The 27,611-nt window shown below is 39.7% G+C and overlaps 1 protein-coding gene across 1 annotated transcript; it reads right to left on the reverse strand.

The window, feature by feature from the left end:
* Positions 1 to 27,104, reverse strand: MCHR2 (melanin concentrating hormone receptor 2). The gene is made up of 5 exons (XM_010602140.3): positions 25,650 to 27,104; positions 15,637 to 15,846; positions 7,729 to 7,923; positions 5,049 to 5,168; positions 1 to 316 (listed from the first exon to the last, which is right to left on the reverse strand). Exons 1-5 carry the CDS (start codon positions 25,829 to 25,831, stop codon positions 1 to 3), a joined length of 1,023 nt encoding a protein of 340 aa, XP_010600442.3. The 5' UTR covers positions 25,832 to 27,104.
* Positions 27,105 to 27,611: the final 507 nt, after the last annotated feature.

A 27,611-nucleotide genomic window follows, 5' to 3' on the forward strand; every position in this document is an offset into this window, starting at 1 on the left:
CTAAGAGCTTGATTTCAGGGTGTTTTCCATATTGTTGATTTTCCTCTCAGTCAACTTCCTTTGAATTTGAGGTACACATTTTTGGAAATTTCCACTCAACAGGATGTAGAGGAAAGGGTTAATGCTGCTACAGGTATAGCTAAGACAGATGGCGAGGTAATAGCCCACATAGAAGGCCAGTGTGGGCTGCTCTATCTGTAAGTTCAACAGTTGTATCACGTGGTAGGGAGCAGAACTTAGAATAAATACTGCCACCAGCACCAACACCATCTTTGTCAGCTTCATCACTCTCTGCCTTGGAACACTGGGATTGTAACTGCAAAGGAAACATTAGAATAGACATGAACATAAGCAACAGTAGAAATGATGGGGCAATGATTTCCTAGAACTTTGGGACAGTTCATAATGGCTTTGTAGTGACATATGAAGGTCATTTTTGTTTCTACTAATTCAGAGCATTGTGAAGGTTCTTTTTCATTCCTGCTAAAAATTTCCCAAAGCTGGAACATTTTGAGAAATAAAAAAAAGAACAGAGTATAGAATTACTACCCCATGTATAAAATAAACAAACATGAGTCTATACTGACAAAAGCAAATGATTGAATAAAATGGAGAGGAGACAAATCTTCTTTACTGAAGAATCCCAAATAATATATGTAGTTACTCCCATGAGTTGGAATCAACTCAATGGCAACCAACAACACTCCCATCTTTAGGAGGTAGAGTTTAATTCCTGCCTCCCTGCTCCCTCCTTGAAAGTGGGCTAGACTTAGTGACTCACTTCCAAATAATAGAGAGATAATATCATTATAGTGGAGAAACCTGGCAATACCTTAACCACATGATCAAGGTTAACATCATCAGTGATGCCATGTGGCTATCACGTACTCCCTAACATGACATGATGAGAAGAGCTGATTTTTTCTATACCCAGATGGGGGGACATTCTACAGGATATGTGGACAGTACTCTTGAAGGCTGTCAAGGGTATGGAAAACAAGGAAAGACTGAGAAACTGTCACAGACAAGAGGAGATTGGGAAGAACTGACAACTGAATGCAACATGGGGCCATGAATTGGGTCCTGGAACGGAAAGAGAATTTTAATAGAAAAACTAATAAATCCGAATGAAGTCTAGAGTTTAGTTAACAGTAATGTACCAATGTCAGTTTCTTTATTTGGACAAACATGCCACTGTTATATGTTAACAATGAGGAAACTGAGTGCGGAATTGTATTGCCATGAGTTCCCTCGTGGGGCCTTTTGCCCTTGGTTCTTCGTGAAATGGCTTAGAGGATTTCCCAAGGTTTTTTTTTGCTTCTACACTTAAGGGTTTGTTACTTTGGTTTGGTTTGGTGCCTGGTAATTGACAGTGCCTGAGTTGATTAACATTTCCTAGGTAATCAAGGATTGGTTGGGCTCCAATTCAGCTAGGGAGGTCCCGCCTTGAAGTTAATGACATATTCCCTATAGGAGGGAGTGAAACATAGAGGTTTTAGGGCTTTCTGCCTGAGAGCTGAGAGGGTGTCATGTCCATCAGGACACAGAAGCCCTGTACCAGAAACCCTCCCAGACCTGAGTAAAAGAGCTGGTAACATGCTTAGAGCTGTGGATGGCAGCAATGATGCAGTAGAGACAATGATTGGGTCCAAAGAGTGGAGCAGAGCTGAGATGAAGAGCTGCATCAGCAGGGTCATGTCGGCCCTAAGAGTTGTATTGGCAGGGTGCATATCTGCTCCAGAGAAACTTCATGGAGCGTTTGAGAGTGAACATCTGTTCTCAGGAGGGTAAGTGTGTTCCTTTGAGATGCTGAGGGCAGTTCCACTCTGTTCTGTAGGGTTGCTATGAGTCAGAAGCAAACCATCGGCAATGGATTATTGCAGGTATGATGATTCCAGGAGTTTTGTGTGCATTGCAATGAATGATTGAACACAGTAGAGAGAGTGCTATGGGATGGCTGGTATCAAAAATAATGGGGAAGTTGAAAAGTGGAAGTATATTTGACCTCTACCTCATAGGAACCAGCTTTTGGTCAAACTTATCCCTCATGAAGTTAGTTATAAAGTTATCCCTGGAGTTATCACCTTAGGAGTATATGGGGACTCTCTGTACTGTCTTTGTAACTTTTCCGTACATTTAAAATTATTCCAAAAAAAATTATTAAAAAGTTTCCAAATTTTGTCATGTTATGTCATAGTCAGACATTTAACAGAAATCTCCCTGGGGACATGGCTGATGCAGATGAACAATTCTTGGGCAAACCAAAAAAAAAAAAAAAAAAAAATTCGTGGGAGTAATATGAAAAAAGGCAGCGTGGCTAAAAATCACTTGAAAACAATGATTTATCTGCAGTTTATCAGAGTAGACACCATTCCTCTAACTTCTTGTATTTTGAGGCATATCTGAATTGTGCAAGCTTTGTTTCATAAAATGCTTTCAGCATTTCTGGGAAAAATCTTAGGAACAAAATGACCTGATTTGGACAACTGTTTTAAAAGGACCAAAACATCCTCTTCAACTTTTGATATCCTAGTGTTCTGTATGATTCCACTTCAATCTGCTTACCAATTCAAGTCCTTGGAAGTATTTAGAAGCTAATTTTTTTTTTTCCTATGACTTCTTCCCTTTCCCAGTCTAAATGGACTACCCTTTAATAGCGTAAGATTATCAAAGAATTTCAAGAAGCTAGGTGGGAAAAAGGCTGCGAGCCCACAGACCACGTCAACTTTTGGTATCAGGATTTTGACTACTGGTGGTTATATTGTTCACATCTTTTTTTTTTTTAAATCTTCAGATTTAAAAGCTTAAGATTTGAATATAGTGTGCAGAGAAAACCCAGAAACCTGCCTTTCCAAAAGAAATACAAAAATCTATTTGAAAGACAAGTTTTAGTGGTGGCTCTGACCCAACATGTTAGATAATTACTGACTGACTTATTTAAACAACTTGGTAAGTAAAATTTCAAAGTGAAATAATTTAGATTTATTCAAGCAGTTTTAGAGACAAGTATCTTTAAAGGTCTTTCCCAAGTTTATTTTCTCTAGGTAAGTCTTTGGTTTCATTTACCTCTAAATATTTAAAATTAATCAGATCCTTCTCCTGTAAATTAAAAAAAAATAATAAAACATAAAACTTAAAGGTTGCACATAACATCTAAGATAGTTACATATGTACACAACTCTGCAAAAAATGTAACAAAAACATTTAAATGACATTTGTTGATGACAAATATTAAATTCTTTAAATAGAGTCTTGAGTTTTGTTCACATTTTAATGAAACCATTACATTAGTGATTTCAACATTTATCACTGAGAGATCATCAGAAAGCTGCTTCAAAACATGTCTTATTTTCAGAAAATGACACACACATATATATATATAGAAATACTCATATGTTCAAGTGTAGTATGTTTCAAGTGATTATCACTTAAGTTGCCATTGTAGATGTCTTAGTTTATCTTTATTTTTCTTCTGCCAACTAAAGTAGGGAGCAACATTAGTAAAATGGTGGAGTAGAGACCTCTAGGGGAGCGCCTCCCCAGAAACATCAAAAAGTTGGCAAAGCTCTCAGAAACAATCTTATAAGAACTCTGGAAGATAGTCAAAAGTTTCCATAAACTAAGTAAACATTTGACAGAAAAAAGGTCACTGAAACAGGACAGAAGATCTTTGTGGTGTTTTAACTTACCTAAGCCCCGCCCTTCTCCCCAGCATTGCAGTAGTTTTGAAAATGGTGGCCAATGTTCCTGGTGTTGGAGGGAGCAAAGTGGGCCTTGTTTCCAAGACATTGTGTTTGTCTGTTTTGACCTGACTGAGGTTTACCCAGATGACTGTCACAAGGAAATTCTCTTTGTTTCATCTACTTGGAACTCTACCAGGATGGAGTAGTATATGGCTATGTGGTCCTTGAAATCAATGAAAGTTAAATGAAGAAGCTATTGCCATCTGGGGCCAAAAATAACACCTTGGCAAACAGTTTACCAACTGGGGCAAAAAGTAACAGAGCAAATAATAGGTATACTGAAATCTCATGAGGAAAAGCCAAGGAGTGGGATTTTTTTGAGGGTAACACAGGCTTTGAAAAGTTGCTGTGTATGCTGGAACCAAGAACACCACATACATGCTCAGGACAGGATGCATGCTCAGAAAAGACTTTAGAAGACCCTAAGTTAGTACCTCTGGCTGTTCTTTAGGCTCAAGTCAAGCAGGAAGTGAAAGGTAAAGCAGAGTTGTAAATGGCCTGGCTAAGCATTGAAGGAGTGCCCTCAGCTCAGAGCCTAGAGAATATTTCTTCTTTTCTGAAAAGCCCTAGAGAATATTTCTTCTTTCCTTTCTTTAATATCATAATATTCAAAATGTCTAGTTTTCAAGAAAAATTTATGATGCATGCAAAAAAAGAAAGACCCAAGAATGTAAGAATGATTCATTAACAGAAAGAAAAAAAAAAAAAAAAGAACATAAACTGTCCCTAAGGAAGAACAGACATTGGAATTACTACACAAAGGCAAAGACTTTATGTAAACTATCATATATACTCAAAGAGCTAAAGGAACCATGGACAAAGAACTAAAGAAAACCAGAAGAATGATGTCTTAACAAGTAAACAGTAACCATAAAGAGATAGAAATTATAAAAAGGAACCAAATAGAAATTTTACAGCTGAAAAAGTACAATGGAAGTGAAAAATTCACTAGAGGAGTTCAATAGCAGATATGAGCAGACAGAAGAAAGAACGAACAAACCTGTAGATCAAATGAAATAACTCAGTCTGAGGAACAGAAAGCAAAAACAATAAAGAAAAATGAACAGTCTAGGAAACTTGGGGAATATCAACAAGCACACCAACATACACATAATGGAAGTCCCAGAAACAGAGGATAGAGAGAAATGGGCAGAGGGAATATTTGAAGAAATAATGGTCAAAAAATTCTCAATGAATCTACGCATCCAAGAAGCTCAAGAAACTCCAACTAGGATAAACTCAAAGAGATCAACACAGAAACACATTATAAACACAAATATAAAGTAAAATAAGGCAAGCTCTTACCATCCGGCATTCTTATTTTGTTGATACATCTCCCAAGTATAGCATAAAATTAAACTATAGCACACCAAAATCAAAGGTAAAGGGAAAAAGAAAGTTGTTATTGTCAAATAAAATGTATACCTGTAAAATGAAAAAGAGAGAGAAAGAAGACATTGCTGTTAAATTCACTATGCTAGGAATTAGCTCTTATAATTTATGAGGCATAACTCTGATTTTTCAGGGCCCAGGGTAAAATTCCTTGGTGGGAAACTTAAGGATCTCTGGATGCTTTCACATGGGGAAGAAGTCAAACTCTTCATTGTTCACTGAAGAGCTTGTCTCTTCTTCAGCCAAGCCCAACTCTACTGAGTGCAGAACAGGTAAGTCTACTTATTGTTATCTTTATTATTATCATTATTAACAACAATAGACAACAGCGTAACATTTATTATGTAGCAGGCACTGTTCCCACCACCCATCTGTCAGGTTGTCTTACTGTGGTGGCTTGTATATTGCTGTGAAGCTGGAAACTATGCCACCAGTATTTCAAATACCCGCAGGGTCACCCATGGTGGACAGGTTTCAGTGGAGCTTTCAGACCGAGACAGACTAAGAAGAAAGATCAGGCAATCTATTTCTGAAAATTAGTGTATCACAAGAGAACGTTGACTAACTTGTTGTTTTGGATATGTCATCAGGAGGGATCAATCCCTAGAGGAGTACATTGTGTTTGGTGAAGTAGAGGACCGATGAAGGCATGGGAGACCCTTGCTGATGCGCATGGGCACAGTAGCTGCAACATGCTGGTAATTGTGAGGATGACTCAGGACTGAGCAATGATTTGTTCTGTTGCACATATATATGATTGGAATACATAAGGCCATGTGTACATGAGTTGGAGTCAACTCGATGGAAGCTGACAACAACAACAATAACAGGCACGGTTCTAAGTGCTTTATGTATGTTAACCCACTGAATTTATGTGAATGAGCCTGATGCCATTAGTATCCTCATGTTAGAGAAGAAACTGAGGCACAAAGGTGTTAAGTGGCTTTCCCAAAGTTACCCAGCTAGTAAGTGGCAGAGGTGGGGTTTGAACATAGACAGGCAGCTGGGCTTCAGAGCCCATTTTGTACCATGGCACCATATGGCCTCTCAATGGGTTCGAGGGAGGGAGTGTTATAAAATCTGTTTTTGGTGCTCCTCCGGAGGTAATTTCAGATGCGTTAACTCCAGTCCCGCACAGATACCATCTGTCCTCTTTGCTGGCAAAACTCTGGCCTGTGGAAAAGAAGGTGGGCCCAGATTGGGTGGATGTGACAGGGAGAATACCTGGAACCAGAGTGCAGCATGGCAGTTCCAGTCTCAGATCATCTTAAGGGCTTAATTCTAGGAGGAATAACAGAGGCTGCCACCTCAGAGTATCCTTTATGATAACCAACCAAAAATAGCAGAAGCAGCTGTAGATTCAGAACTTTTTTTTTTTTTTAATTTTCTTTTTTAAAGATCATATAGTGTATAGTGAACCTCAGGTTGTCCAGTTAGGCAGGCTGGGGCTCATATAAGCCATGAGCAATTAAATATCACTTCACCACTTGGTTCCTGTCAGTTGGCTGTTGGTTTTTGTCTGGGGGTGCAGCCAATGCTGGTGGGAGAAACAGCGAATGACCAATCCCATCATTACTGCACTCACATGAAGCTTTCTTTCCTGGATCTGTGGCTTTACTGGGCCTGTACCTCCTCTACGTCATGAAGAAATGACCCACCCATTTGACAAATGATGGAGCGGGGAAAGAAATCTTCCAGGCTGACTTGAGATAAGGTAAGCACCTAGCACAGCACCTGGCCCTTAAAAACCCAAAAGCCCTTTGCCGTCGAGTTGATCCTGACACATAGCGACCCTGCAGAACACAGAAGAACTGCCTCATAGGGTTTCTAAGGCTGTAATATTTATGGAAGTTGATTGTTACACCTTTCTTAGTAAACCAAAAAAAACCAAACCTGTTGCTGTCAAGCTGACTCTGACTCATGGTAAGCCCATGTATTACAGAGTAGAAGTGCTCCATGGGGTTTTCCTGGCTATAATCTTTATGAAAGCAGAGAGCCAGGCTTTTCTCATGTGGCCCTACTGGGTGGGTTCAAACTGCCAACCTTTAGGTTAGTAGTTGAGCACAAACCGTTTGCACCATCCATGGACCTAGCCCTCAGTAAGTGCTCAAAATTTTTTAGTCATGGGCTTCCAATACTACATTCAAAAATTTCAAGTAGGAAAATTTTGACTTAATTTTCCTTTTCAACTTGAAACGTAAGAACTGAAATGGCTGTGTGGGGTGCATATTGATAAGGTTTGCATCTTTGTAACTTTTAGGTCCTCTTGGAAAATTCCGACTTTGCTTGATTGCTGAATTCCTGGCTTGTCTAGCTATTACGTATCTTTAAACCCATATCTAAACATATCCACAACCACTGTGGTTACATGATTAAATTCAAAATCTTTTTATAAAGGTTCCAGAAGAGTAAGCACCCCTCTCCTTAAAATCAAACTATCAACTTGATTGTGGAAAGCAGAAAACCAAGTATGGAGACTGACAAGAAGAGGATCCCCAAGGACACTCTAGGAGGCTGCTCACGTGTTGACAAGGAGATTGAAGTACTTCACAACTTAATTCAACTCTATTTTTCTTAAGTCTTAACAACCTACCAGAGTATGTCATCAGGGGATGTTAAATCAAAAGCACAACTCTCGACACCATCTTTAAATTTGATGACCTCTGAGTAGACCCAGACAGGTAATGCCAGAATAAAGGAAGTTGCCCAGAGGCCCAAATTGATGCAGGTGGTCTTGTACCTTGTTCTCCAACTCTTAAGTCGAAATGGTTGGACGAGAGCCAAGTACCTGTAAAGCCAGTTAAGAAGGGCTTGGGAACAATCAATAAAAGCGCTGAGCTCCAAGGATGAAAGGTTCATGACAAGAGTAAATTATTAGTATTATTATCCTCCCTGAAGCACACCTCTATCAGGGCAAAAGAAAGTTATATTTTCTAAGAGCTGGCTGGTATCTGTAGAGAAAACAATTCTTTACCCTGAAAGTCTGAATAAACCACTCATCAAAATAGCTGTCACTTCCACGAACACACCGGTAGTTTTGGTAAAATTCTTCGGTGTAAACTCTTTCTTTACGAAGGTGCTTCCGTTGTAAAGGAGGCTCTGGAAAACTTTGTCTCTGAACAGGGATTTCCTCCAGAAGGAAATGACCCTCTTCCCAGTACGATTTATAGTCATAGAGGCAGGAAGGAGGAAAGTACAGGGCCGATAGAGAATCCCCAGCAAGATGAGGTTAGGCACATCCCATAGACATTTTGATACGGCTGTACAATAGGGTCCCCAGGCTCTTGGAGATTCAGTTCATAGAAATCACAGTGAAGATGAATGAGTGTGACTAGTTTAGACAATGCAAATTCCCCAGTGAATTTAGATGAGAGGCTGGAGGGAAGAAATGGGTTAGTATCATGGGGAAGAGGCTTTTGTTTTTCTAAATTTATTTTTTATTTTAGATGCAGAAAAAAGGTTAATCAATTAAACTTGCAGCCCTGACAATTCAAATATCTTTGGTACTCCAGCAAATCCAAGAACTTTTCAGAGCCAATTGACAACTAAAAGATGAAGAGTTCAGATTCAGAGGGAAGGGTATTTGAGGAAGCAGTTTTGCTGGGGGGTGGGGGTGGAAGGCGGTATTAGTAGAACTTAAATAAATGTAAAAGATGGTTTTGTTGGTCCCCCACAAATGGGGACCCCATGCTAAACAGAACTAAATGCTGCCTGGTCCTGCATCATCTAACGATCTGTTGTAGATTGGACTGTTGTGATTCATAAAGTTTTCACTGGCTGATTTTTGGGAATAGGACACCAAGCCTTTCTTCCCCTACTGTCTTAGTCTGGAAACTCCACTGAAGCCTGTCTAGCATCAAAGCAATACTCAAGCCTCCACTGATGAGCGGGTGGTGGCTTTGCATGAGGTGCATTGTCTGGGAGTCAAACCTGGGTTCCCCCCACCCCGTAGGTGAGAATTCTACCACTGAACCACTACCGCCCTCAAAAGGTAGTTTTCAATGGTCACTTAATTTCCCCTAAGTTTTTGTAGAGCTACTTAATAAAGACTTGTAAAAATGTAAGAATCCCTGTTCTCTTGCTCATTCAATTTTGTAAAAGAGGCAAAACATTTTACACTCAGTTTTTTTCCACATGAGGGAGAACCTTTAGGCCCAGGATGCCTCAGCAGCCCCTCCTGAAGCACGCTGCACCTGTGCCCCTCCTGAAGCATACATCACCTGTGGTTAAGGAAAGAAGAGACCTGAAGACGTGAGCTGTGGGTGGGGGCGGGGTGGGCACCTTGCCTCCCTCTTTCCCTGCTGTAGTGATTGCACAGCAAGCCCAGTCAACATTCTTTCTGGGTTGAAAAGCTAATGGAGTCATGGCGTCAACAGATTGGGGAGCTCATCTCTGACCATTATCCTTCCTCAGCTGAACACCCTTTGGTAGCTTTCCAGATAAAATTCAGAATTCTTACCATGGCCACAGGCCTTTCTCCACCTGGCCCTGCCTGTTGTCCTGGCTGGAACTTATGTCAGTCTCCCTCTGGCCCTCCTTCAATCCAGAGCTCTTTTCCTTTCAGGGTTCAGTACATACTGTTTCACCTGCCTGGAAGGAGCTGTTTCTGCTTTCTCCTGCTCTTCCTTCAGGCCCCAAATTAAACTATCCTTTCCTTGGAGAAGCCTCCCTTGACCGGCCATCTTCTACGAGGGTCCGTGACTATAAATACTGTTGGAAGCCTTGCTTTTCCTCACTAGTTATTATCACTGTGTGGAATTATACATTTACCTTGTGATTCCTCACCTAATGTCTACATCCCTGGAATGGAAGCTCCACAAGGGCAAGAACCTTGACTATTAGTTTAATGGTGCTCTGTCTCCTGCACCTGGTGCAGTTCCTGGCATATGATCAATGCTCAATAAATAGTTGTTGAATGATGAATGAATAGGGAATTTTGGCTCCTACTAATTGACTTTTAATGTTCCGGAGAATTTATTTACAAAGGTAACCACTGATAAAATTCTAGGTAGATTTTATCTGGTGGCAAATATTTTTAATACTTTGAATGTTTATAAAATTTCTGAAGTATGTTTGATAAAGAAAAATGAAAGTGTTATCAGAAACTCTTGAAACTTATGATCCATTAAATTGGCAATGAAAATGTCTGTTTTGTCTAAATAATAAGGCATACCGATGGCACTGACATTTGCTTATGGCCTTAAACAGAAAATTCCATTTCTATAATCCGTTTACTGCAGATTTTGTTGCACCTTTGTGAATTTGATATAACTATGATAAATGCTAGGGAGGGAAAGGTTCAGTTCTATAGATTCTTCATTTGTCTCTGGCCACAGTCCTATAGAGTGAGGGCAGAGAGAAAGAAAGGGCCTGAGTATCTTAATTCTAAAATAAATTTGAGCATTCTATGTCCATCCCAGATTAAAAAAAAAATGCTTCTCAGGGATGTATATATTGTTGTTAGGCGCCCTCGAGTTGGTTCCCACTCATAGAGAACCTGTGTTCAATAGAATGAAACACTGCCCAGTCCTGTGCCATCTTCACAATCCTTATGCTTGAGACATTGTTGCAGCCACTGTGTCAATCCATTTCATCCAGGGTCTCCCTTTTTTTTTTTTTTTGCTGACCCTCTACTTTACCAAGCATGCTGTCCTTATCCAGGTACTATCCCTCCCAATAACATATCCAAAGTATGTGAGACATAACATTGCCAGCCTGGCTTGTAAGGAGCATTCTGGTTGTACTTCTTCCAAGACAGACTTGTTCGTTCTTTTGGCAGACCATCGCATATTCAAGAGCCTTCAACAGCATGCAGTAACCCCTTGTTCTGCCAGAACAACCGCCTCTTGATCTATGTACAGGTTCCTCAGGAGCACAATTAACTGTTCTGGAATTCCTATTCTTCACAATGTTATCCATCATTTGTCATAATCCACACAGTCAAATGCCTTTCATAGTCAATAAAACACAGATAAACATCTTTCTGGTATTCTCTGCTTTCAACTTTGATTCACCTGACTTCAACAATGAAATCCCTTGTTCCATGTCCTCTTCTGAATCCAGACTGATTTTCTCGCAGTTCCCGGTCAATGTACTGCTGCAGCTGCATTTGAATGACCTTCAGCAAAATTTTACTTGTGTGTGATATTAATGATATTGTTCAATAATTTCCACATTCTGTTTGATCAGCTTTCTTTGGAATGGGTACAAATATGTATTGCTTCCAGTCAGTTGGCCAGGTAGCTATCTTCCAAATTTCTTGGCATAGATGAGTGAGCACTTCCAGTGCTGTATCTGTTTGCTGAAATGTCTCAGTTGATATTCCATCAATTCCTGGAGACGTGTTTTTCTGCCAAGGCCTTCTTCAGTGCAGCTTGGACCTCTTCCTTCAGTACTATCAGTTCTTGATCATATGTTACCTCCTGAAATGGTTAAACATCGACCAATTCTTTTTGGTACAGTGACTCTGTATTCCTTCCATCTTCTTTTGATGCTTCCTGCATCGTTTAACATTTTCCCCACAGAATCTCTCAATATAGCAACTTGAAGCTTGATTTTTTCCTCAGTTCTTTCAGCTTGAGAAATGCCGAGTGTATTCTATCTACCCTTTTGGTTTTCTATCTCCAGGTCTTTGCACATGTCATTATAATACTTTACTTTGCCTTCTTGAGCCACCCTTTGAAATCTTCTGTTCAGTTCTTTTACTTCATCATTTCTTCCATTCTCTTTAGCTACTCAACATTCAAGAGCAAGTTTCACAGTCTCTTCTGACATCCATTTTGGTCATTTCTTTCTTTCCTGTCTGTTTAATGGCCTCTTGTTTTCTTCATGGATGATGTCCTTGATGTCACTCCACAACTCTCCTGGTCTTTGATCATTAGTGTTCAATGCATCAATCTGTTCTTGTGATGGTCTCTAAATTCAGGCAGGGTATACTCAAGGTTATACTTTGGCTTTGTAGAATTGTTCTAATTTTCTTCAACTTCAGCTTGCATATGAGCAATTAGTGGTCTGCACTATAGTCAGCTCCTGGCCTTGTTCTGACTGATGATATTGAGCTTTTCCATCATCTCTTTCCACAGATGTAGTCAGTTTGATTCCTGTGTATTCTATCTGGTGAAGTCCATGTGTATAGTCACTGTTTATGTTGGTGAAAAAAGGTATTTGCTATGAAGAAGTCAGTCTTGCACAATACTATCATGCTATCTCCAGCATCATTTCTGTCACTAAGGCTGTATTTTCCAACTACCAATCCTTCTTTGTTTCCAAATTTTGCATTCCAAACATCAGTAATTATCAGTGCATCCTGATTTCATGTTTGATTGATCAATTTCAGCCTGCAGAAGTTGGTTAAAATCTTCAATTTCTTCATCTTTGAACTTAATGGTTGGTGCATGAATTTCAATAATATTTGTAGTAACTGGTCTTCCTTGCAGAAGTATGGATATTATAATATCACTGACGGTGTTGTACTTCAGGATAGATCTTGAAATGTTCTTTTTGACAATGAACACAACACCATTCCTCTTCAATTTGTCAGCATAATAGATCATATGACTGTCTGATTCAAAATTGCCAATACCAGTCCATTTCAGCTCACTAGTGCCTAGGATATCTATGTTTATGTGTTCTATTTTCTTTTTGAGGACTTCCAATTTTTCCAGTTTCATACTTCGTACATTCCACATTCCAAATATTAATGGATGTTTGCAGCTGTTTCTTCTCATTTTGGGTTGTGCCACATCAGCACATGAAGGTTCCAAAAGTAGGACTCCATCCACGTCATTAAGTTCAACTCTACTTTGAGGAGGCGGCTCTTCCCCAGTCATATTCTGAGTGCATTTCAACCTGATGGAGTCCTGGTGGTCCAGTGGTGAAGAGCTTGGCTGCTAACCAAAAGGTCAGCAGTTTGAATTTACCAGCCACTTCTTGGACTCTATGGGGCAGTCTCACTCTGTCCCATAAGGTCGCTATGAATCAGAGTGGACTCAACAGCAATTTTTTTTTTTTTCCAACCTGCAGGGCTCATCTTCTGTCACTATGTCAAACAATGTTCTACTGCTATTCGTAAGATTTTCATTGGCCAATTTTTTCAGAAGTAGACTGCCAGGTCCTTCTTCTTAGTCTGTTTTAGTGTAGAAGCTCAGCTGAAACCTGTCCACCAAGTGTGACCTTGCTGATATTTGAAATACTGGTGGCAAAGCTTCCAGTATTACAGCAACACAGAAGCCAGCACAACAAACTGACAGGCACATAGTGGAGATACATATATATCACACACAGAAATAAACCCTGTCGACATTAGGAACTATACACAATTGGTCTGTTCCAAGGCAGAAAATTCCTCTTCACTTTATCTACAGTAAGCAATTTTCAGGAGGAGGGCAAATGTCCATATTTAAAATAGGCCCCGACTCTCCTATATCCAACATAGAGAGGATTTGGAGAAGCTTTTTTAATCCATGCAATTGGGAGTACTCTCAGTAGGGCCGTGTTTTAAGTTACTCCTCTAAAGTGGGCCTGGCCTGTGCAGGGTCCTCTCCCCAGTGTTAGAACACTGGCAAGCTCACTGTGCTTTCCTCAAGACATGGACAGCATTGGCTGGTATCAGCTGAGCTAACCAGTCCTACACAGTACATTAATTTAAAAATATTGTATGAATTATAAGTTGAGAAGCACACTTTATATTTTGAGAATTTTTTTTTTTTTGCAGAAAAGCAGCAGGATATAAAAATGCATAAAACATTACCGTCATTATTCATTTCTGTCAGAGTGGAGAATTTATATTAACTTTGCCATTCCTTCATTTATTGATCCGAAGATATGGTCATCACTTCCCTACCCCAAAGGCCCACTCAAAAGGGGGAAAGAGGCAGTGCTCAGGAAGAAGTTCTCAATGAACCCCGGGGAATTTAACACTTTCTTCACGACTGACATTTACTTATTCAAGTCTTTCATCAAATATTTTTAAGCAACTACTATATGCCACCTACTTATATGGATTGACACAGTGGCTGCAACAATGGGGTTAAGCATAATAACCATTGTGAGGATGGTGAAGGACCAGGCAGTGTTTCACTCTGTTCTACACAGGGTCACTATGAATTGGAACTGACTCGATGGCACCTAATAACAACACAACATAAGCCAAGCATTGTTACATAGTGTTTGGGACATATCAGTGAACAAAGACTCTACCTTTGTGGATCTTACGTTTCAGAGGTACAGAAAGCTAAATAAACAGTGAGAAAAAAGAAAATTTAAATTATATATTTAAAGCAAGAGAAAAAGATAAAGTAGATCAGGGCAAGGGGCATCAGATATGTTGAGTTGGGTGAATGGAGTAGGAAGTAGAAAGTGGGTTGAGATTTTAAGTGAGTTGTTCTTCCAGACACCATATTACTGTTGTGTGTATTATGGTTGTCTTTGGAGCCTGTTTTTACATGGGGATATGTGCTAAGACCTGGTGTGGAGTCTTGGCATCTGGATGATGAAGGACACATCCTAGTTCTCATGCTTCCCAGAGGACGTTACGAGCTACCTGCCATCTCTAGAGTCAAATGGCCTGAATGTGAGCCAGGCTCTGCCACTCACTGGCTCCACCATAAGTGGAGCCATCATCATCATCACTATGAATGTCATTAGCTTACACAGTTGGTGAGTATGGCTATAGCACACTCCAGGACACAGTAGAATAAATTTCTAATGATGTAAAATGGCAACATTTTCATCAATCAATTATATTAATGAGTGTAAAAGATGGCTTTCCTAGCTGCACAAGAACCCATATCTACTCCACTGATTACTTTGAGAGAGCTGCTAGATGGTAACCTGAGTGTGTGAGACAGTGACTAGAATTAGACCTGGATAGCGAGTGAGGCTACGAGTGCTGGTGGTGCAGTCGTTCAGTGGTTGGCTGCTAACTGAAAGATTAGTAGTTCAAAACCACCAGCCGCTCCATGGGAGAAACATGTGGCAGTCTGCTTCCATAATTTACAGCCTTGGAAACCCTATGGGGCAATTCGACTCTGTCCTATAGGGTTGCTGAGTCAGAATTAACTCGACAACAATGGGTTTGATTTTGGGTTTAGGCAGTGAGGAGCTCTAGTTTGGTTCTTGGCCCTGACACTTGCTCTCCATGTACCTCCAACAAATCCCCTCATCTCTCTGGGCCTCTGCTTCCTTATTGCAAGAAAGATGGGGGAGTTTGTTCTGGTTTCTAACATTTTGTTATTTTTTTCTTGCAGTGAGCTATAAATAAAACTAAGGTCAAAAAGAAAGATGAGAAAAAAAGAGATTTTAGTGTTTTAGGTTTTCCATTAAAAAAATAATAGACCTCTGAGAAAGATGAAAAAAAGAATTCTTAAGGAATCATTCCTATGATGACATAAACAAAGGAAGAGAAGCTTTGCTGTTATAAACTAGCAATGATATTGCTTAAATTGGAGGAGTACAGATGGCTCTGAATCATATTTAGATCTTTCCAAGCCTCTTCACTTACCTGTCCACGCTCATTACAGTCATAATGGCACTACAGGCAAACTGGTTGCATGTATCTAGGGATGTGATGATAGTGCAGAGGGGCCCCCCAAATACCCACTCTCCTCTTCGGGCCCACTGGTGAATAAGAAAAGGCATTCCAATGATGTGGACCAAATCAGCCACAGCCAGGTTGCAGATATAAATGTCAGGGATTGTTTTTTTTCTTGAGCTGAAAGAAATGGAGAGAAGCTGAAGACTGACATCAAAAGCATGCACCTGCTTTGATTTATGCCACCTGTTAGAAAATTTCAATTGCCATAATGAACTTTTAAAAGTTAAAGTAAAGCCTACACAAAGGCATCAAGTTGATTCCACTCATGGTGACCTCACTCTTGTGTGTCAGAGTACAACTGCACTCTGTAGAGTTTTCATATCTGTGACCTTTTGGAAGCAGATCACCAGGTCTTTCTTCCAAGGCACCTCTGGGTAGACTCAAATGGCCAACTTTTTCATTAGCACCCAAGCACTTAACCATTCACACCACCACCACCCAGAGATTCCAACTAACTGTAGTGTTTTTTAAAAATACAATCATGGGTTGCTTAATGTCCACAATATGTTCTGTGAAATAAGACGTTATGTGATTTGGAGTTGTGTGAGCACCATATTATGTACAGGCAGTTCCCGGGTTGTGAACTGCCATAAAGCCTATTACACTAAAATTTTGAGTTAAATATAATGGTAGCGCAATCGCTTTGTATACAAGACAGGAGGCACATGTGCCGGTGCATGCAGAAAGCTGCCGCATTCCCTACGTCTAGTCACATCAGCTATGTCCTATTCTCCAATTGGAATTTCTTTTTATTATAACCTTATGGAAACCCTGGTGGCATAGTGGTTAAATGCTACAGCTGCTAACCAAAGGGTTGGTGGTTCAGTTCCGCCAGGTGCTCCTTGGAAACTCTATGGGGCAGTTCTACTCTGTCCTATAGGGTCGCTTTGAGTCGGAAGGGACTCCACGACACTGAGTTTGGTTTTGGTATTATAACCTTATGGGACCAGATATACACGTGGTAGGACATGGCCTGAAAGGATGTTATGTGTTGCATGACTGTACATTCACGAATTCTTTCATAATCCTCCACTAAAAAGGTGGAGCCTAATTCACCTCCCTTGAGTGCAGAAATTGACTTAGTAATTCGCTTCTAACATAGAATATGGTGAAAGTGACAGTGTGTGACATCTGAAATTAGGACCTAAAAGACATTGTGTGACTTTCTTCTTGCTCTCTCTCAGGTCATTAGCTTTGGGGGAAGATAGCTTCCACACTGTGAGGGTACTCAACCAACATTAAGAAGAGGTCCATGTGAAAAGGACTGAGTCCTCTGCTAACAACCAGTCCCAACTTGCCAGTTGTGTGTGTGAGCTACCTTGGAAGCAGACCCTCCAGCCTAGTCAAGACTTTTGATGACTATAGCCCTGGAGGACAGCTTGATTGCAATTTATTAGAGACTTGCAGCCTGAATCACTCAACTAAGCTGCTTGACCAGAAGCTCTGTGAGATAATACATGCTGATTGTTTTAAGCCATTAAATTTTGGAGTAATTTGCTACACAGCAACAAATTACACTCACTGTAAGCTCACTCAGGCAAAAGGCTTGGTCTTTACTCATCCCTAGTACCTGAAAAAAGAGCCCTGGTAGGACAATGGTTAAGTATTCAGCTGCTAACTGAAAGGCTGGTGGTTCCAACCCACCCAGGGCTCTGCAGGAGAAAAGGCCTGGCAGATCACCTTCTCTAAAGATTACAGCCTAGGAAACCCTGTGGGGGCAGTTCTACTCTGTCCTTAGGGTCACAATAAGTTGAAATTGACTTGAGGGCACCTAACAACAAGTACCTGAAAAGGAGCCCTGGTGGCACAGAGGGTTAAGTGCTTGTCTGCTAACTAAAAGGCTGGTGGTTCCAGCCCACTCAGTTCCAACTCACCTAGCGGTTCTATAGGAGAAAGACAACAATTGTGAGGATGGTGCAGGACTGGGCAGTGTTTTGTTCTGTTGTACACAGGGTCACTATGAGTGGGAACTGACTGACGGTACCTAAAAGCAACAACAACATAGGGTTTCTAAGGTTGTAATATTTATGGAAGCAGACCACCACGTCTTTCTCCTGTGGAGCAGCTGGTGGGTTTGAACCTTTGAACTTTTGATTGGCAGCTGAACACTTAACCACTGCACCACCAGGTCACCTTCTGGCACTACTAGAAAGGTTAAAAATAAGATATATTTGGTACTTCATGACTAAATATAGTGTATTAGTTGACCTGGCAGGGAGATGAGGGCAGGAAATGACAGAATGGGGAACTTTTTATTTATGGGAAAATAAGACATCCCTTTGAGAGTCTATGCCCACTTGTAGGGGCCTGTCAGTGGACAGGAGAAAGAAACGTTTGGGAGGTGGAGGACTGATAAAGAAAAACGTCATCTCCTTTATTAAAGTATTTCACCTGAGCCTGCAGTGGCTGTGAAGAGTGGTTGAGTAACAGGGTTGAGTTCACTGATCTGTTTCCCGGGAATGAAAGAGGAACAAATAATGTTGCAATAGGTGCAATTTTCGTCTTACATTTTCTAAACCAACTTCCTTTTGACCTGCTATAAATCCTTAGGTACAACACACTAGTAATGATCTGGCCTCACTACTTTACAGAGCACTTTTTGCTTTTTAAAAAGCCACAGAGAACATCTTATTCTTGAAGCTCCATCTCCCTTAAGCCTCCTTTTTAAAAATACATGTTTCTAATCTACCTTTGACAAATTTATAAATTAGTTCATTACTTGCTTCCCAGCATCACTACTGATCTTAGTGACTTTTAGTTCTATTGATGCTTATTCTCTGATATGTGCTTTACCTTAAATGGGAAAATACATTAAATATTATTTAAATGTACCTACTTTCCCTTATTTTAGCATAATTTTAGTATTTTAATTGACCCATTCATTTATTAAAAAGGTAACAAAAAATCATGGCAAGGCAATATAAAAACATTAAGAAAAAATTTCCAAAAAAAGTATATTAGGTAAATTCAGTTGCTTCCAAATGGTTTTTAAAAGATTAAAATATTCATTTAATAAGCTCCATTACCATCCCTTTATTTAAAATATTTTCTCACATATTATCTATAAAACAGTAATAGTGTTAACAAATTATATTTTTTAATCATCATGAACAAATTTGTTAGTATGATGGCACAGGTTTTCTTTGTTTCCAGCTAAGCGACTATTTATACTGAGATTCTGTGTCCATGCATTATAGCCAGTGGCGTCACTAGGGTTGGTGTCACCCAGTTTGGAAATTTGTGGTGTAATCCCGCCCATTGACCTCCTCCCATACCAGACCATGTAGAATCCTTGGTGGTGTTTATGATCAATTTTAATCATAGAATAATATGTGCTAAATAAAGTTGTAAATTACTTAAATGTAATATTTCTTAGATTATATGAATACTAACAACAAAATTGTTCTGTAAAATCTTTTACATTGAATTACAGTATTATTAGTAACTGATCAGAAATATTTTTTCATTTTTGTCCTTCTTTTCCTTTAATTACTACTTCATTCTCAAAAAAGTTATTGGTATAGGTTCACAAGTACTAATTACCACAATATTGTAGCTAAAACTCCAGAAAATTTGACAAAATCAGCGACTATAAAAACATTGGCAGCAATGAAAACAACAGCACATGTCTGCAGTGGTGCAGTTGAAACCACGTGATTCAAAGCATCATTGTAAGTGGGATGTAAAGACGGCTCTGACTGGAACACGTTAGAAGGTTCAAAAAGCAAATTAGGATAGAATTTTAGCCTTGTAGGTATATTGATACGTATAAGCTGGGCTCATGGAAAATGTTTTTGTTGTTATAACTAACTACAGGAATATTTTTTATAAAAAATAATAAATTTCCCCTCGAACATCACACAAGAGTTTTATAGACAGACGTGTTGGTGTCACCCCCTCTGACAGTGTCACCCAGTACAGTCTGCTTCCCCCACACTTCTCTAGTGACAACAGTGATTATAGCTCAGCATTCACTTTTAGAAGAGTTCACATTCCACATTCTTTTTTTTTTTTTTTTCCAACTTTGTCTCTACAGGAGTAGGTGGAAGAAGGCCATTGTCTACCGGTAGGATTTGAGGGGCCCAAGAAGTTTCTCTGGCTCCAAATCCTGAAATCTCACCATTGAAAAGTCTTTGCATATAAATGTTGCCTGTAAAAATGCAACTATTTCTCAAGGGCTAACATCTTATAAAGATTTTTCCTCAATGGTTTGTGAGACCAAGGCTCTTTGGGCATGAGACACTATATATATTTCTTTAGGAGACAAAGGCAAAAATGCTTAGGCACAAAAATACTGAGGAAAGGTAGGAGGAGAAGCCGGCAGATATAATATAGACAAATATGAAGTGAGCTAGAAACTATCCCAAGGACTGGCTAGTTTTAGCATTCCATAAAAAACACTTTCAGTTCTAGTCTGCTAATCTAGCGTCTGCTATACACGCCAAGTTCTTTCCTGACATACCTGTGGCTGCCCAGCCCAGTATATCATCACCTCTCCTCTCTGGCTATTAACTTTCTACTCAGCACTATAACCTCCTTGAGGCTCCCTGAGACTCTTTCCGAACTTCTATTTCTCTTTCTGGAACGTATATTTGAACTATATATTTTTCCCCTCTTTATTATTATTATTTTTTAACTCCTACGTGTCTGTCAGTTTGTCGTACCGTGGGGGCTTGCGTGATGCTGGAAGCTATGCCACCGGTATTCAGATACCAGCAGGGTCACCCATGGAGGACAGGTTTCAGCTGAGCTTCCAGACTAAGACAGACTAGGAAGAGGTACTTGGCACCTTACTTCTGAAAAGCATTAGCCAGTGAAAACCTTATGAATAGCAGCAGAACATTGTCTGATATAGTGCTGGAAGATGAGCCCCCCCCAGGATGGAAGGCACTCAAAAGATGACTGGGGAAGAGCTGCCTCCTCAAAGTAGAGTCAACCTTAATGACGTGGATGGAGTAAAGCTTTCGGGACCTTCATTTGCTGTTGTGGCACGACAAAATGAGAAGAAAGTGCTGCAAACATCCATTAATAATCGGAACCTGGAATGTACGAAGTATGAATCTAGGAAAATTGGAAACTGTCAAAAATGAAATGGAAGGCATAAACATTGATATCCTAGGCATTGGTGAGCTAAAATGGACTGGTATTGGCCATTTTGAATTGGACAATCATATAGTCTACTATGCTGGGAATGACAACTCGAAGAGGAATGGTGTTGCATTCATCATCAAAAGGAACGTTTCAAGATGTATGCTGAAGTACAAAGCTGTCAGTGATAGGATAATATCCATATGCCTACAAGGAAAACCAGTTAATATGACTATTATTCAAATTTACGCACCAACCACTAGGGCCAAAGATGAGGAAATAGAAGATTTTTATCAGCTGCTGCAGTCTGAAATTAATCGAATATGCAATCAAGATGCATTGATAATTACTGGCAATTGGAATGTGAGAGTTGGAAACAAAGAAGAATCAGTAGTTGGAAAATATGGCCTTGGTGATAGAAACAATGCCGGAGATTGAATGATAGAATTTTGCAAGACCAACAACTTCTTCATTGCAAATACCTTCTTTCACCAACATAAATGGTGACTATACACATGGACCTTGCCAGATGGAACACACAGAAATCAAATTGACTACATCTGTGGAAAGAGATGATGGAAAAGCTCAATATCATTAGTTAGAACAAGGCCAGGGGCCGACTGTGGAACAGACCATCAATTGCTCATATGCAAGTTCAAGCTGAAACTGAAGAAAATCAAAACAAGCCCATGAGAGCCAAAATATGACCTTGAGTATATCCCACCTGAATTTAGAGACCATCTGAAGAATAGATTTGATGCATTGAACACTAGTGACTGCAGACCAGGCGAGTTGTGGAATGACATCGAGGACATCAACCATGAAGAAAGCAAGAGGTCATTGAAAAGACAGGAAAGAAAGAAAAGACCAAGATGGATGTCAGAGGAGACTCTGAAACTTGCTCTCAAACGTCGAGCAGCTAAAGCAAAAGGAAGAAATGATGAAGTAAAAGAACTGAACAGAAGATTTCAAAGGGCTGCTCAAGAAGACAAACTATTATAATGACATGTGCAAAGAGCTAGAGATAGAAAACCAAAAGGGAAGAACACTCTCGGCGTTTCTCGAGCTGAAAGAACTGAAGAAAAAATTCAAGCCTCGAGTTGCAATAGTGAAGGATTCTATGGGTAAAATATTAAACGATGCAGGAAGCATCAAAAGAAGATGGAAGGAGCACACAGAGTCATTATACCAAAAAGAATTAGTTGATGTTCAACCATTTCAAGAGGGGGGATATGATCAGGAACCGATGGTAGTGAAGCAAGAAGTCCAAGCTGCTCTGAAGGCATTGGCAAAAAACAAGGCTCCAGGGATTGATGGAATATCAGTTGAGATGTTTCAACAAACAGACGCAGCGCTGGAGGTGCTCACTCGTCTATACCAAGAAATATGGAAGACAGCTTCCTGGCCAACTGACTGGAAGAGATCCATATTTATGCCTATTCCCAAGAAAGGTGATCCAACCGAATGTGGAAATTATAGAACAATATCATTAATATCACACACAAGCAAAATTTTGCTGAAGATCATTCAAAAACGGCTGCAGCCGTATATTGACAGAGAACTGCCAGAAATTCAGGCCGGTTTCAGAAGAGCACATGGAACCAGGGATATCATTGCTGATGTCAGATGGATCCTGGCTGAAAGCAGAGAATACCAGAAGGATGTTTACCTGCGTTTTACTGACTATGCAAAGGCATTTGACTGTGTGGATCATAACAAACTATGGATAACATTGCGAAGAATGGGAATTCCAGAACACTTAATTGTGCTCATGAGGAACCTGTACATATATCAAGAGGTAGTCATTCGAACAGAACAAGGGCATACTGCTTGGTTTAAAGTCAGGAAAGGGGTGTGTCAGGGTGGTATCCTTTCACCATGTTATTCAATCTGTATGCTGAGCAAATAATCTGAGAAGCTGGACTATATGAAGAGGAACAGGGCATCAGGACTAGAGGAAGACTCATTAACAACCTGTGTTATGCAGAGACACAAACTTGTTTGCTGAAAGCGAAGAGAACTTGAAGTACTCGCTGATGAAAATCAAAGACTACAGCCTTCAGTAAAGATTACACCTCAACATAAAGAAAACAAAAATTCTCACAGCTGGACCAATAAACAACATCATGATAAACAGAGAAAAGCTTGAAGTTGTCAAAGATTTTATTTTGCTTGGATCCACAGTCAGTGCCTAGGGCAGCAGCAGTCAAGAGATCAGATGACCCATTGCATTGGGCAAATCTGCTGCAAAAGACCTCTTCAAAGTGTTGAAGAGCAAAGATGTCACCTTGAAGACTAAGGTGTTCCTGACCCAAGCCATGGTATTTTCAATCACATCATATGCATGTGAAAGCTGGACAATGAATAAGGAAGACTGAAGAAGAATTGACGCCTTTGAATTGTGGTGTTGGCGAAGAATATTGAATATACCATGGACTGCCAAAAGAACGAACAAATCTGTCTTAGAAGGAGCACTGCCAGAATGCTCCTTAGAGGCAAGGATGGTGAAACTGGGTCTTACATACTTTGGACATGCTGTCAGGAGGGATCAGTCCCTGGAGAAGGACATCATGGTTGGCAGAGTACGAGCTCAGCGGAAAAGAGGAAGACGCTCAACGAGGTGGATTGACACAGTGGTTGCAACAATGAGCTGAAGCATAACAATTGTGAGGATGGCTCAGGACCGGGCAGTGTTTCGTTCTGTTGTGCATAGGGTCGTTATGAGTTGGAACCGACTCGATGGCACCTAACAACAACAATATTATTTTTAATGCCTTGTATTATTTTTCTAATTATTTCACATTTCATTCTGATCTTCTCCACTAGACTATGAACTTTTGGGAGGCAGGTGCTGAGATAATGTTTTTTTTTAAGACACCCTACACTAATCCTGTCTCATTAACGTAACAATGATAACCCATTCCCAAATGGGATTATAATCACAAAGCATAGAAGTTAGGATTTACAACACATTTTTTTTTTACACGCGTACAACTTTTTTTTAAAATTGTACTTTAGATGAAGGTTTACAGAACAAACTAACTTCTCATTAAACAGTACACATATTGTTTTATAACATTGGTTAACAACCCCATGACATGACATAATATTCTTTTGTATTTCTATAACCCCTAGGGCATTGCTGGCCATACAATTCATATTTAATAATACATATTGAATTGAATTACTACTTCCACTTTAAAATGCTTGATATTCTTAAATGGCTGTTCAGGACATATTAAGGAATGCCCAAATTCATTAAGAATAGAATCCCAATGTACTAAATATATCTTCAATTACGGATGGTGTAAAAGAAAAACAGTACCACCAACTTTCTACACTTAACTGCAATGACAGTAACAAGAAAAGTTTCAAAGAGAGTGGCTAGGTCCTCTTTTGTACCTGGGAAAAGTGACTAGTGATGAGCTTTCTTGGGGACAGTAACCATCAGCTGCACCATCTTCCTGAGAGCTGCTCTTGCTCTTAATTGGTCCTGTGCAGATTTTTCTATCTTCATGGTTAACCCAACAACTATTTGTCTAATTTTGTTCATTTGTTGGTTGGTTTGTGTACTTTCATTAGTGTGGAGGAAATAGTCTGGATTTTGGACTCACAGGATCTGAGTCCAATTGCCATGACCACCTACTAGCTGTGTGAGGATGGACAAGTCGTTTATTCTCCAGAGCCTCTTTCCTCAAACAGGGGTAATAATAGTACTGATGTTTTAAGTATTAAATGAGTTTACAAGTGTGTTTTATAAATGTAACGTGCTCTATAATAGATTGTTGTAATTATGTATTAATATCATAATACTGCTCCTTGGAAACTCTATGGGGCAGTTCTACTCTGTCCTATAGGGTCGCTATGAGTCAGAATCGACTCGACGGTAGTGGGTTTTTTTTTTTTTTATCATAATACTGAGATAATATTCTGGAACCATGCCTTTTATAATATGTAAGTACGGACGAAATTTTTTTCTAAGTGGTAGTTGTAAGTATGATCAGAGACCAGGATAAATTATAAGTATGATCAAAGACCATGATTAAAAAAGCTTAAATTTACTGATCAAAAGTTAAATTTTATTGGTTAAAAACCAGTAAAATGAAAATGTAAATATAATCAGGATAGCAAAAATATCAAGTACAATGGTACATGCATTAATTCTAAGTCCATTTAATCCAATCCATAGAAAACAAACATTCTGCTCTTATTCTCCAGGTTAAACATTATGCTCTAGGTTTGGGAGGAAAGAGGGAATTACCAGAGAGGTTCTGGGGAGCAGATATCTCTCAGCTTGTTCTGGATTTGGTTTATATTGAGGGGATGAGTCCACCATCTATGATTCACCGCATCTTTGGGTGATTAGGTGGAGTCTCTCTCTTGTCTGAATGAGTGATAAGGCAGGTCACTTTTTTAGGACAGCTCTTATTGCAGGGAAAGGAAATAGTTGCATTGCAATTTGCAGCCCCTGCTTGGGGCCCACCCCTAGAGATTTTGATTTAATTGTTCTGGGATCTGACGGAGTATCAGAGTTTTTTTTTTAAGATCTCCGGGTGATTCTAGTATCTGCTAAGATTGAGAATTGTTGCTCTAAAAAGTCACTGGCCCAGCAATAAGCACTGGCCTAGTTCTTATCATTTTGGGATTTGCCAATCAGATTTTACCTCAAATATGATAAAAATATCTCTAGAATTTTCATTAATTATTTTAATAAAATACTTCCAAAACTTAATTTTATTAAGCAAAGTCCTACAGGGGAGAAAGAGTTCATTTAGGAAGTACAGCATTTTGTTCCCTAGTTACGGAAGAAAAGAAAAAAAGGAAGCCCTTACCTTATTATAGTGACTACAATGAGGATATTGCCAACCAGCCCTGTTGAACAGATAATCCCAATCATGGAAGGGAGAATGACTGTATCAACAATGCTGGGGGTATGATAAGCAAGGTCTTTATTCCAGGATTTGTTCAAAAGTTCAGCAGAGGTGTTCCAACAGGATGAGGGAAAAGGATTCATTGTTAGTGAATTTCCAGTGGTTAAAGCTATGAAGTAATAGAAAGTGATTTATTTAATTAGTATTATAAAGTGTTTTACTTTCAAGGTAGTTCCCTTAATATAGATTTCCTTTACTTCATTCAAAAGATATTTATTGAGGTTTTCGTTGTACCAAGAATCATGCAACATAGGATTCCAGGGTGAGTAAGAATGTCCCCGGTCCATAAGGATCTCACAGACAACAAAGGAGATGGGTAAACAAAAAAATTACAAAGCATGAGAGGTACCATGATAGTGTGTACAGCATATCCCAACTTATCGTAGTATATCCTTTGAGTACAGCTGATATTCACCCAGTACACACTGGTACTGGTTGTTCATAGCTGGCATATATTCTTATTGGCCTGTGTGCTTATTCTGATTGGCTAGTACCTCTGCAATGTTGCTGTTATTGTTGTTAGCTGCTGTCAAGGCAAACTCTGACTCATGGTGACCCCACGGACAATGGAATGAAATGTTGCCCAGGCCTGTGCTATTAGACCATTGTGATCCATAGGAATTTCATCAGCTGATTTTTGTAAGTAGATCACCAGGCCTTCCTTCTTAGTCTCTCTTGGTTTGGAAATTTCACGGAAATCTGTTCAGCATAATAGCAACACATAAGCCACCACTGACAGACAGGTGGCGGCTGTACATAAGGTGTATTGGCCAGGAATCAAACCCAGGCCTTCTACACAGAAGGTGAGAATTCTATCCTTGAACCACAACTACCCTAGCTTTGCAATAAAAAATACTGGCTGCTAAATATATCTCCTGTGTCTGCTATAGAAGTACACTGGGACACCAAACTCTGATTTTTCAGGGAGGAAATGGGATAAGATTTCTTGAGATGATTCCAGGACTATCTTGAAGCATAAGGAAGAGTTAACTCAGCAAAGGACAGTTGGGGGAAAGAAAACATGTTGTAGCCAGTTGAGGCAGCATGTACTGGGATGAATAATAGCACAGGCCAAAAAAAGACCAAGAATCAAGCGAAAAATGAGCAAATAAACAAAGAAAACCAAATAGAACTGGAAAATTTTTTCTTGACCATCTTGATAGAAGATCTAAGTCTGTAATGTAAGACTGGTTTCTGGTAATGGTACCAAGGCTCTCTTTGTCTGGAAGGCATTTATTGATGCCACACCACTTAAGCTCTGGTTCCATGTCTGTATGTAGTCTAGAGAGAAGTCAAGGTCCAGGGCCTACTGAGAGTGGAGAATCTTGCAGGAGACCCCATTCTCTGGGCTGGTGCACCAGGGACTACTTCCTCAGGTAAACGGTGATTGACATCTAGATTTACCACCTCCCACTTCCCCAACTAATGGGAATATCTGAGAGAGCTGCCTTAGAACCTTGTGGAATGAAGAAGAAAAAGGAAGGAAATGGAAAAGAAGACTTCTCTGGGAGACTGTGGCTCCTAGGGACGCTTCCCTAGGAGGATCCAGAAGACCCACCTTTTGGAATTTCATGTTGAGTTGAAAGAGCCTAGTTGGGAAAGGAACTCTCAAGTCTTGAACTTAGTCTGAGGTGGTCCAACACTAAGAAGCCCCCTAGGTACTTGGCAGACACAAATGCAAAACCTTTTTGAAGGAAAAACATCTATCTTAAGTCCTCAGAGAATCCTCAAAAATATTTTCTGGGGATGATGGCCACCAAGTATAGCCTACTGAGCATACGAGAAAACTAATCACGTTGAACATGAATAAGAACCAACAGAACTGCACAGGTTTCAAATACTGAAACTATCAGACAGAATTTA

This window comes from Loxodonta africana, chromosome 1 (assembly GCF_030014295.1).
Source record: "Loxodonta africana isolate mLoxAfr1 chromosome 1, mLoxAfr1.hap2, whole genome shotgun sequence".
Classification (NCBI taxonomy): Eukaryota; Metazoa; Chordata; class Mammalia; order Proboscidea; family Elephantidae; genus Loxodonta; species Loxodonta africana.